The following is a 12,109-nucleotide window of genomic DNA, read 5'->3' as shown; positions in this document are numbered from 1 at the left end:
AAACAAACATGTCAATCGCTGATTTCTCGCGTATAAAAGAACAATCTCGTGAACAAACTATACCAAGTGATAGGGGAACCATTAATCTACCTGTTTGTGTTAAAAAAAATATAAGTAATATTAAAACAAAAAAAATCTACATTCCTGAAACCTTCACCATTTAACCTTTCTTGTCATTTTGAGACTACTACTGAAATGTTTCTTCAGAGGTTTTGAGCAAACAATTTTTATCTCGATATTTATCCATACAAAGACTGAGAGAAATTTGACCAGGAGAATCAAACGCAAGTGCCCTCGATTAAACATTTCGTTAGTAGTCTCAAAATGATGGGACATTTTTGCTTAGCTTTGTAGGGTTAATGTCCCTAATTTTGGGCCCATTCATAAAAATCAAAGGAATGCATTTGTTTGACAAGTTTTCACTTAGCAATCAAAAATATACATTTGTATTGTCCAGTTGACGCATTAAAAAAAAATTCAAGCGTGAATTTTCAAATAGCCGTATCTGCTTGTGTGCACGGCGAATGAGAACGACTCAAATTTGAGTTTAGTTCACTCATAATCACCAAAAGTGCAGAAACTCAGCGATGAGTTAATTTGCCTGGTGTTTGTTTTCCCAGGTTTTTCCAGGATTTTCCAGGGAAAAATTCCTGAATTTGAGAAAAGTAAAGATTGGATTCACTCAGTCTATTGGTACTACTCCGAGAGTGAATAAAATTTTCGTCAATTTCCTCATTTTCCGGCAGATTTTTTAGGTTTTCCACAGGAAACCATAAGACAAATTTTACTCATCGCTAAGTTCCTGCACTTTTGGCGATTATGAGTGAACTAAACTCAAATTTGAGTCGTTCTCATTCGCCGTGTGAACAATGATTGAAACGTCAATTTGTCGAAACTCTTAGCTCGGTTGTTGTGGAAACTTTACCCAACCTGCGTGGGCGAGCTAAGAGTTTCTACAAATTGACGTTTGAATCTTTGCTTACAAAAGCAGATACACCTATTTGAAAATTTGCTCTTGAATTTAAGAACAGGATATTTTTATCGAATCATTAGATCCCTAGGCCAACAATAGAGCCATTCCCCTACACAAACTTTCAGTCTTCAGTCAGGTTCATCTAGAAATTATGGGTAAAGTCCCCTCTGGTGAAGGATTTGGGAATGCCGGTTTTTGTATTGTTTAGTGTCATCTCACAAACACAGGATGTATAGCGTCTGGCTGAAAATCTCCTAAATAAAGACAACCAACCAACCAAACACAGGGTGGCTGCGACTAAATGTTAAGGAAGGGGCAAGAAATTTTTCAATAGCAATAAGTGACTTCTTTCAATTGACAAATCAGAACCAGGCATTTGGATTGTATAATTTGTCTTTTTTTTATTACGGACGCTAAGCGTTATGATACCTGCATGCAACGTGCATCTTATGTGCACTTGTTTAAAGTACGGCGTTCACTTGGTTCCAATAACAAACACTACTTTCACAATCATGATGATAAGTAACTTTGCCTTCTGAGTTGCATACGGCAGTGTACTGGTTTTTATTAAGTTTTCAAGAAAAATCATTCTTGTTATACCTAAAAGATGAATTTCGTGTAGTTGTAAATATGTCTGCTTGTAACAAGGTTTGATTTGTTTTCCATTTCTCAAATCACTATATCGTCTACTTTTGCTAGCACATGTCAAAAATAAACGTACAAAATTTTCTAGCGCTCGGCGAATTTCGTACCTAAGATTACTGACATTCGGGTTTTCTAATTGTAACTATTCGCTTACATTGTAAGTGCTACCGCATATCACAGTTCTTAATATTATGGCATTTACAGGATGCCGGCTTGGAAGGTGCCTTCTTTTAATCCTTCAAACCTTAGGATCATGATTTTGCTTGAGTTCCACCTCGCCGGGGTCCACTGGACCCCGGAAGTAGCTTTCAATTTCGTCTAGGGTTCGTCCTTTCGTTTCTGGTAGGAACATGTAAACAAATCCAATTCCGATGACGGATATAATTCCGAAAAATAGGAACACGTACTCGCTACCGAAGGTGTGAACCATGGCCGGGTAAATCTTGATGATGATGAACGACATAGTATAGCCAGCGAAGATGGTCAGCCCGGCTAGGAAACCACGTGCCTTTGTCGGGAACATTTCGGCGATCATCGCGAATGGGAGCGTTAGGAATCCAAGGGTAGCACAGAAGATAAATGCCACCAATAGGAACGTTGGAATCCATTGGAGATCAGTTCCCTTTACCGGGTAGACGGTGCAGGCCGCTAACCCGAACATGCAGGTAGCCATTCCAAAACCGGAAAACAGTGCTGGTGGACGTCTACCGAAGCTGTCGGAAATGTAGCTCATCAGGATGGTCGTTACGACACGAGTCAGGCCAACAAATACGGCGCTTAGGAACGGATCAATACTGACTCCGGCTTCGATGGAGAACCGGGCGGCATACACGATGATGACAAAGATTCCGGTGAACTGTTGAAAGAAGAAGAACGTGCACATGATGGTGAGCGGTTTGTAGACCTCCGGCTTACGAAGCATGGCAAATTTGGAGTTGCTTGTCTGGTTGGAGCGGAAACGGGCGATGTTTTTGGCTAGGTTATCCAGCTCTTCATTAATCTTGGGATGGTTGTTCTCCTTGATGGCTCGGACTTTCTTGAGACATTTCTCCGCTTTGGGAAGTTTGTTCTTGGCCACTAACCAGCTCGGTGACTCCGGGATAGGCATCACCGACACAAGCGACACGAGTGTGAAGAGTCCACACAAAATGCAGACGAAGCGCCAGTCATCCTGAAATAGAGTTCAGAATAAGTTTGGTGTTTGGGAGGTTGCGTTAAGAAAACCGTGCTTGATAATCAAAGAGCTAATAAACAGGGCACCCACCTTGAACAGATATCCCAGCGTGTAAACAGCCAACATTCCAATACCGGTACAGAGCGCTGTCAGAAGCGTGAGACGACCTCGGAGATTAGGGTGCGATATCTCCGCAGCATAGACCGATGCAGGTGAGCTGGAAAGCCCAATGGCAAGTCCTACAATTGAAGCATGGATTAGCTTTGATATTAGCACTCAACTCAAAGTAAACATATTTAGTCAGGCGTTCGATGATTATCACCGAACCACTTGAGAATTCTCACCTATAATCACCCGGGCGACCATCAATTCCACAAACAGAAGCACCTCGTCTGTTTTACTGGCAAAGGCCATCATGGCCCACGAGACGACGGAAATGATGTTGATGAAGTAGAGCGTCTTTTTACGCCCGATCTTATCCAACAGAAAACCGGCCAATAATCCACCAAAGGGACACAGAATTGATGTCACAGAAGCTGTTATGAATCCAAAACAGAGAGGAGGGAAAAACAGAAGAATGTATCACTTATCAGTCAATAAACAAACAAACACACATCATAAAATCCGGAGAATCGTGCCAACTAGAGGCTATCAATCAAAGCCAAACCGATTGCGATGGAGGCTGCCTTGCTTTACAATTAGCGTACAGATTATCTTCATAGCGATAGCGGCATTGGCATCGAGTGCACACTTACCGAACCAAGAGGCCTGATTCTCAGTCAACATCACCGAGCTTGTCGAGTTGGTGAGCTCAATCATGGCAATCGAAGGGAATCCCAGCCCCATTCCGGACGAGATGATGGTGATGTTGGCGACGATGGCCATCGTGATCTGCACGATGGCGGCTTTGCGCGTCAGTGGGTTCGGGTTTCCATTGGCGTCCGAGTTGAGGCTCTCGTTGCTGGACTTGAGTGGCTTGGCGGACAGCTTGTCCTCCTGAACCGTGCTGGTGGCTATCGTTGGAGGTTCCGGATTGTCGGCTGGATTTGCCATTGCTACCATCTGCAAAAGGAAGAACGATTGGAATGGAACTGGTGAGTGTGAGTTGTTGTTCGTTTTGGGCAGTGGCTGGGTGGAATGATATCACTGATTTGCTAATCAAAATAATCGGACGCCGCTCGAACAAAAGAAACGTTCTGCGACTATTTTTCTGTGATTGGCAATGTCTGCAGGATTGGTGGACATATTAAATGGTAAGAAATCAGCACTCGAATTTTACCGCAGGCCAATCACTGATTGACAAGTTTCTTGCAAACATTTCACTCAACCGAAAAATGTAAGATTCTATTACAGATTTGCATAAAAAGCATGCAAAGCTTGTGATAATTCACCGCTTGAACAGACTTTGCGATGTGGTCGACGGAAGGTTTTTAAAATAATTTTGTAATTTTTATCCCTGCTGAATTCTTGAACAACAATTGTTTCTGAAAATGTACTAGAATGTGGCTAGAAAATCATTCATTCTGGAAAAAAAATTGCTTGTACGCTAAAGTTCACATTTGTCCTGCGAAAATTTAGGGAAGTCCTGCGAATTTTAAGGGAAATCCCTTTCAAAGTTCAGAGAAGTCCTGTCAAAGTTCAGAGAAGTTCTTCCTAAATTTAGGGAAGTTCTTCCAAAGTTCAGGGAAGTTTTGCCGAGCTTCAGGGAAGGCCTGCCAAACACCTGCTGATGTTCAGGGAAGGTCTGCCATTTAAATTCTTGGATGTTGGTTTATTTTCACAATGGTTGATCCAAAATGGCGATAAATTTGGTTTAAAAAGCAAGATCAGAAAATAAAAATCAGCAATCTTTCAAGATCAATATCACCTAAAATCACAGGCACCAATATCACAAGCCATCATCACCACGAAAATCACACGTGATTTTCGACCAATATCAGCCGTGATTTTCGGTTCCCAAAATCAACCAGCATCAATATCAGCCAAGATCAAAATCATCGAAAATCATAGGATTAGAAGACACATGTTAAATTCTTGAGTTTGAGGCATTCCGAAATTCAAGTCAACATTCCGGATGAAATTAAATCCAAGATGGCTTCCATAAATCCAAGATGGCGGACCAAAATCCAATATGGTGGCCCCCGGACTAGGAATATGCCTCTAAACCCATGCACCCAATATGGGTATCTGCGGAATGGGCTAGATGAGTGAAAGTGGAAAATTGCCATCCGCTGCCATTTTGGAATTCAAGATGGTGGACCAAAATCCAATGTGTGGCCCCTGGACAGATAATATGCATCTAAACCCATGCAATATGGGTATCTACGGAATGTGCTCGATGAGTGGAAGTGGAAAATTGACATCCGCCGCCATTTTAAAATCCAAGATGGCGGACCAAAATCCAATATGGCGGCCCCCGGACAAGGAATATACATCTAAATCCATGCAATATGGGTATCTGGGGAATGGGCTCGATGAGTGGAAGTGGAAATTGCCACCCGCTGCCATTTTCCCAAAATTGGATTTTGGTCTACCATATTGGATTCCAAAATGGCGACGGATGTCAATTTTCCACTTTCCCTCATCGAGCGCATTCCGTAGAAACCCATATTGCATGGGTTTAGATGAATATTCCCTGTTCGTAGGCCGCCATATTGTATTTTGGTCTGCCATATTGGATTCCGAAATGGCGGTGGATTTCGTTTTTTTTTTTACTTTGGCTGTATACCAAGCTATTGATTTATCCGTTTGGTTTTTGTTACCTCAAAATCAGCTAAGATAATATCAGCCTTGATTTTCTGCTATGTGATTTTGCTACTCTCAAGATCAGCTAAGATAAGATCAGCAGCGATTCTCGGCCGTTCCTGATTTTGGATTTTTGATTTTTCCATCACTGGTTATGATGTCTGCTTGTATTTTGATTTTATTTATTTTTTAATATCAAAAGGAACATCCTAATGAAATAGCTATGTATGCATCACGTTTCAAAAAGAAGAATTTTTCAACGTGAATCATAGTACGTAAAGGGTGATACGGTCAAAATTTGGTCAAGGGAAAACGCGTGTAAATCGGTGAAATCGTTAATTTAAAAAATCAAATTAAATTTCTTTTTCAAGTTCAATTGGTATAAAATTCAGGAAAAATATTCAGTTAGGCTTCCGCTTTTCCAAATCCGAATTGCCGGGCCTTACGCTTGACCCCTGCCATCAGATTTTGTACAGCCACCTTGTCCACCTTCTTCGCCGCAGAAAGCCAGTTTGCCTTGAACTGCTGCTCGCCCTTAGCAGTTTTTTTGGTCTTCTTTAGGTTCCGCTTGACAATAGCCCAGTATTTCTCAATTGGGCGGAGCTCTGGCGTGTTGGGAGCAGTGCTGAGATTTGTCATTGTCATTGACAGACTTTTGAGCGATATTGACAAAATTGTTTTTCACATAGTCAATGATAGACTTGATCCTCAAAAAAATCTTTGTCAAAATCTCATTCATTTTTTCGTCAATGACAAAGATTCACCTGGTAACAGAAAGTGTAATTTCTTGCATTCTAAGACACATTATTGTTATCCAAGCGGTTCAGGACGTAGATGCTTAATCACTATAATGGCTCCATGTAATTGTTTTGCTCAAGCCATTTAATTTCATTTCAAAATTAGCTAATAAACAAATCAGCACATGTTCGTCACTGACAAAAATGCTACTGACAATTGACATGGTTTGCCTTGACGATGACTGTTAGCTCAAACGAGTGACCAAAGCAGAATTTTGAGTATCACCGTGTATTGTCGAAATTTTGCAGCACTGGTTGGAAGGGTTCTTGTCCTTGGGAACCACCTGCACGTTGTTGGCGGCGTACCACTCCATGGCCTTTTTAACGTAATGGCAAGATGCCAAATCCGGCCAAAACAGTACGGAACAACCGTGTTTCTTCAGGAAAGGCAGCAGACGTTTATTCAAACACTCTTTCACGTAAATTTCTTGGTTGACAGCCCGGAAGCTATGAAAATGCTGCTTTTCAAGCCACAGGTACAGATGGATTGCCAAACCAGATATTTCTTTGCGAACTTTGACAGTTTCATGTGCTTGAAAACATCTGTTACCTTTCCCCTTCCTTTTGCCGTATAAAACTCCTGTCCCGGAAGCTGCTTGTAGTCGGCTTTGACGTAGGTTTCGTCGTCCATTACCACGCAGTCAAGCTTCGTCAGCATCGTCGTGTACAGCCTCCGGGATCGCGATTTGGCCGTCGTATTTTGTTTATCATCGCGATTTGGAGTCACTACCTTCTTGTAAGTCGATAGTCCGGCTCGTTTTTTGGCTCGATGCACGGTTGTAGACGATACACTCAGCTTATTTGCGGCATCTCGGAGAGAGAGGTTAGGGTTTCGCTTGAAACTACCGGCAACTCTCTTTGTCGTCTCAGCGGCTTCCGGTTTTCGATTTCCCCCCGATCCAGACTTCCTGGCTGTCGACAAACGTTCCCCAAACACTTTAATTACATTTGTAACGGTTGATTTGGCAACTTTTAGCGATTTTGCCAACTTTGCGTGCGAGTAGCTCGGATTTTCGCGATGCGCGAGCAAAATTTTAATACGCTGTTCTTCTTGCTTGGACGGCATTTTGACAACTGAAGAGTGAATTCCAAAATCAAAATAGGAGCAACATTCTACACACACACACCTTCAAAATGAGGGGTGTTCAGGTTTTTTAAATGCAAAATTGAAAGAAATACGTCAAGTTGATATTGACCAAATTTTGACCGTATCACCCTTTAGTACGACGAGTGTTGAAAAAATCCCACGAGCTGCATACCACATTTTTTGCACTCATAAGAGTGTTAACACTTTTATTTAAGTTATGAAAAGTAGGTCATTATGTTATTCAAAACAGTGTCGAAAAGTGACATTTTTCAGTAATGAATGCTAAAAAATAAGCTGCCACCCTGGTGAAGTATTTCTCATCAAATGCTAGTCATGGTTTAAAATGATACAAGTACAAACATTTTAGAGATAATTGTGAATAAATTTTATAAACTTATTACATGTTCCATATCAATTTAGAGAGAAAAAAACTGATGAAAACTTCAATAACAAACACAGTACATTTTTAAAAATTTCAAACTTATGAAGGCTTATAAAATTGCTGACTTTTCTTAAATGGTCACAATGGACACTTGAAAATTGACCAAAATTATTGAACGTATAGTTTTAGTAAAATAGGCTAAATTTTAGTTTGAATGGAAAAAAGTGTGATTTTCTCGCACATACCACATTGCAAAACTATGAAGTTTGCCAGGGTTGACTCTAGTTGTAAAAGTTAGACTAAAACGTAAGCCTGCGAAGGAGCATAGATTTACTCCTAATAATGAGATTTTGATAAGGAAGGATGAGTTTTTTGATAGATGTAATATTCTACGGTAATTTTGTGCTGCACAAACTCAAATATCAGCAGATCAAATGATCGCTCGCTTTCAGTGTATAATGGTAGCTATGTGCACCTTATCCGAGCATAATTCATTAACGCTTTTCTGTTATTAGGTCCTGTTTTTTTTCTTTTATTAAGCACTTGATCTAAAACCAAACGCACCTTCAAAAACTGATTAACTATACCTCTTTTTAGTTTATACTGTTATCCGTGTTCTTTTCAGAGTTGGATGGAAATGCTATCGAACATGAAGCTTTAGTGTGATTATATATCAAGAGCCACATGTGAAAAGGGCATACAAGCTTTTTGTAAACAAACCTTTGTAGGCCCTTTTTCTCGCCATCCGAGGAACGCCCATGCATACCAACAATATCATCGGGAAGGAGAAAGTTCCCCCTACCCGGTGATGTTAATGGGTTGCGTTGGTGTCATATGGGTGACGAGAAAATGGCTTAAGAAGGTTTGTTTACAAAATGCTTGTAGGCCCTTTTCACATGTTGTTTTTGATATATTAGCTAGAGAATGGTCTTAGAAGAGGAGATGTAGATAGTTCCGTTAGAGTACGACAGTATGAACATTGAATAGAAGTTGAAAATGAACGAAGGGCCATTAATGCGACAGTGCAAGTCAAACGCACACTCTTTGTCTAACCCGTACGATGTACGCGGAGATTTGAAGTTTATCTTCAAATCTACAGGCAAAAAGTTTGCGCTTGACTTTGCTCAAATACTGTCTGCGGCTGTGGAATAGTTCTAGCGACGTTTCATCACTACCTAAAGCCCCACGTTGCCGAAAGCATTTCCAGTGAATGGTGTGTTAATGCAATTCTTCTTTACCCAACTATTGTGTTGCTCCTCTCGTCATGACCAACTTAGTCATCTCAGAGAGAAAGCAGTAGGGTGGTTGTTGCGTGCTGTACCATCATCAGCATTGTTGACGGCTACTCCCGCCTTGAGTTGTTACAATCAAAGCGTTTTTATGTTACTTCATACGCGAAGTTTGCGATTTTCAGAGTTGGTTGGAAATGCTATCTAACATGAAGCTTTAGTGCGATAATTTATTAGCTAGAGAATGGTCTTAGAAGAGGGTAGGTAGATAGTTCCGTTAGAGTACGGCAGTATGACAATTGAATAGAAGATGAAAATGAGCGAAGGGCCATTAATGCTACAGTGCAAGTCTATTCTCCGTGCTTGTCAGCAGAGGTATTGCGCATTATGCACCAAAGTAGACTCATGCGCTAAAAATAATATTCCATAAAAATATTAGCTCATACCCGCTAGAAAAAAAATCAATGTTCTAACACCACTAACAGTTGATATGATGTTCTATTGTAAAACGTGGCACTTTGTTTGAGGGATTATTTATATCGCATGAGTCTACTTCTGTGCAAAATGCACAACACGCAAAAAAAAACTTCTGATTAATAATTTGTATTGCTGTTTCATTGCTAATAAAATTTCAGAACTATTTCCTCTTTTCCTTGAAAATAACAGAAGCAGTCCCGCTTATCACAGAACAGATAGGTTACATGGAAATCAGAAACGGAGCCATTTGAATTTAAATTGGTAGTGATACCTAGCGGTGAAGAGAACGCTTTTTACACTCAAAATTTATTTACACTTATACCACCTTTTACCATTTATACCAGCTTTACTGGTATGTACAATTCAAACATACCCAAGATTCATATATTGAAAGGTGTGTACACTTCTGTTGGTGCTTATGTATAGAGTGTCTGTAGGTAAGATGAGAACATCTTATTTATTTTTTGAATTCTTCTTCTTCTTTTTCTTCGAATTTAAACTTATTGCTTATCGCATATAAGCTTATTGCGTGCTCTGAGCTTAGTGTTCTAGATGCACTTCCACAGTTATTTATTGAGAGCTTTCAATGCCGGTATCATTTTACATTAGCATAATTGTGTGGCAAGTACAATTATACCAAAGACATCATATCAAGAAAACTGGCAACTTTGCTGCGCTTATTCTGCCTCTATAGTTTATTACCTTTATTACCAATACATACGCAACCAAAACAAACTGCGGTGGATAAAACTGTTTTGCAGCATGGAGATTTTAGAAATTTTAGAATTTCTCTTCGAACATTGCTTTTTTGGTATGAGCATTTTTTTGTTTAGTAATAGTGACATTATCGACACATCTAAATCTCAATCCTAAATGCTTGAAAAATCTAACGCTAGCGAATCACTCTACGCAAAATATTTTACATTTCAAGCCTCTAAATCTATCTACTCGCATCGCGATCCATCTTTTTGCCGGAAATCTACAAAATCTTCATTAATATTTAATCTATCTACTTATCACGCGCGCATCTCAGGACAGCAAAAAAAAATCTTCTGTGCATCTAAGATAGAGTCGAACCCCTCGCACATTTATATACTAATAAAATATCGAATAAATTTTTCCATTATTGATATTTTAATTTAAAAATAATTTCCGCCATACATTCTCAAGTCAATTATCTATCAATTCACGTGATCGAACGCAGCTCGTCCTTTGGTGGTAAGTGCTGTCATAAGCAGTGCAAAACACCTAATTTAACGCATCGCGACATGACATGAATGAAGCTTTATGTGATTTCACTTCGTGTTGAGCTCGGTGTGTTCGCAGTTGATGAGTTTTAGCGTTTCAGCGTTTCCGTCTTGTGCTGTGAACACGTAACATTTTTTTTAAATGGGACGTAAATCTTGTGGTGTGAGAAATTGTTTTGAATCAACATTTGCATCAAGTGCTGCATTCTATGCCGTAGGAAAAAGGTAGTGAAGTTGCAAATAAAAAAATTGAGAGTTAAAATATTTTAAAACTTATAGATGCACCGACGTTCCATTCACGTGGCTTGAGAATATTGATCCAACAGTGAGGGAAAACCAAGCCACCCGAAATATTTTTGTTTGCTCAGATCACTTCCTACCCACAGATTTCATAAATGCTTCCTGCAAAAGCAAAGGGTAAGTAAAATGCTAATTGTGGAGTGAGACGATCACATCAAAGAAAAACTGTATTTATGATTTTCTTTTGCTAATTCTAGTACGATTATCATAATTCCGTACGCTTTGATATTCAAAAACACATTTGGAATAAAATATATCCAAAGTTTAACGATAGAAAATAGGGGAAATGTCGGATTCAGCACTTCTTTACCTATTATCATCAGCGTGTATTTATTTGCATCATGTTCCAATGTATTGTTCTGCAAAAAATTAACACTCTTAGACTTCATTTACTCCCCTTGCGATAAAAGCGAAAGAAGTGCCGAAGCCGACATTCCACCTAATTAAAAAAATATCCAATGTTTCATTCATCCTGAATTCTCAAAACTATATTCAATACACATGCAGATCGCTCTACCTGTGCGCTTATTCTGCGAGTCTCTAGTGACTCCCTGTAACCGGTGATGTGACAATTGCCACGTCTTGTCAGGTGACTCTCCTTGCAAATCAAATGGAGAGTCACTTCACCGGTGAGAGAGCGAGTCACGTGACTCGCAGAATAGAGGGGAGTGTCATTCAAGAACATACCAATTAAAAAAAATATATCTTGCATGACCTATTTGATACCCCACCGTAAGCATGAACAGAAATTTGAAAATTGATTAAAAATTCTACTCACAAAATACTTTACAAGATTATACAAAATTACCCACATGTTTGATTGCCGAAACAACCACAGATTTGGATTCAGCACCCCAAAATTGTTTTTAAAGGCGTTTTTATGCTTTACCAGCTTTTATATCGAATCGCTCCTCTTGTCTGTGTATTTGTTCTAAAGCATTATAACAAAAAAGTTGGCATTCCCGAATTATCCGGTCATGTTGAGACAACTGCAGACATTTTTCAAAGTTTTTTTTTTCGATTCCATACTGAGGGAATAGTGACCCATAGACA

General features: G+C 39.6%; 1 protein-coding gene across 3 annotated transcripts in view; it reads right to left on the bottom strand.

Moving 5' to 3' along the window:
* Window positions 1-1,348: 1,348 nt before the first annotated feature.
* The window catches only part of LOC135713619 (facilitated trehalose transporter Tret1-like), a 51,798-nt gene continuing 41,037 nt past the window's right edge, over window positions 1,349-12,109 (bottom strand). For all 3 annotated transcript variants that reach the window (XM_065236756.1, XM_065236757.1, XM_065236758.1), the window contains exons 2-5: window positions 3,548-3,854; window positions 3,137-3,328; window positions 2,883-3,031; window positions 1,349-2,789 (exon numbers count right to left, since the gene is read on the bottom strand). In XM_065236756.1, coding sequence (XP_065092828.1) covers window positions 1,857-2,789; window positions 2,883-3,031; window positions 3,137-3,328; window positions 3,548-3,854 — 1,581 coding nt within the window. In that variant the 3' untranslated portion in view covers window positions 1,349-1,856. The remainder of the gene's footprint in view (window positions 2,790-2,882; window positions 3,032-3,136; window positions 3,329-3,547; window positions 3,855-12,109) is intronic.

Source organism: Ochlerotatus camptorhynchus, unplaced genomic scaffold (assembly GCF_037179485.1).
Source record: "Ochlerotatus camptorhynchus isolate MF236.1 unplaced genomic scaffold, CSIRO-AGI_Acam_v1.1 ptg000574l, whole genome shotgun sequence".
Lineage (NCBI taxonomy): Eukaryota > Metazoa > Arthropoda > Insecta > Diptera > Culicidae > Ochlerotatus > Ochlerotatus camptorhynchus.
The sequence above is the reverse complement of the archived record's forward strand: the minus strand, read 5'-3'. Positions and strand labels throughout refer to the sequence as shown.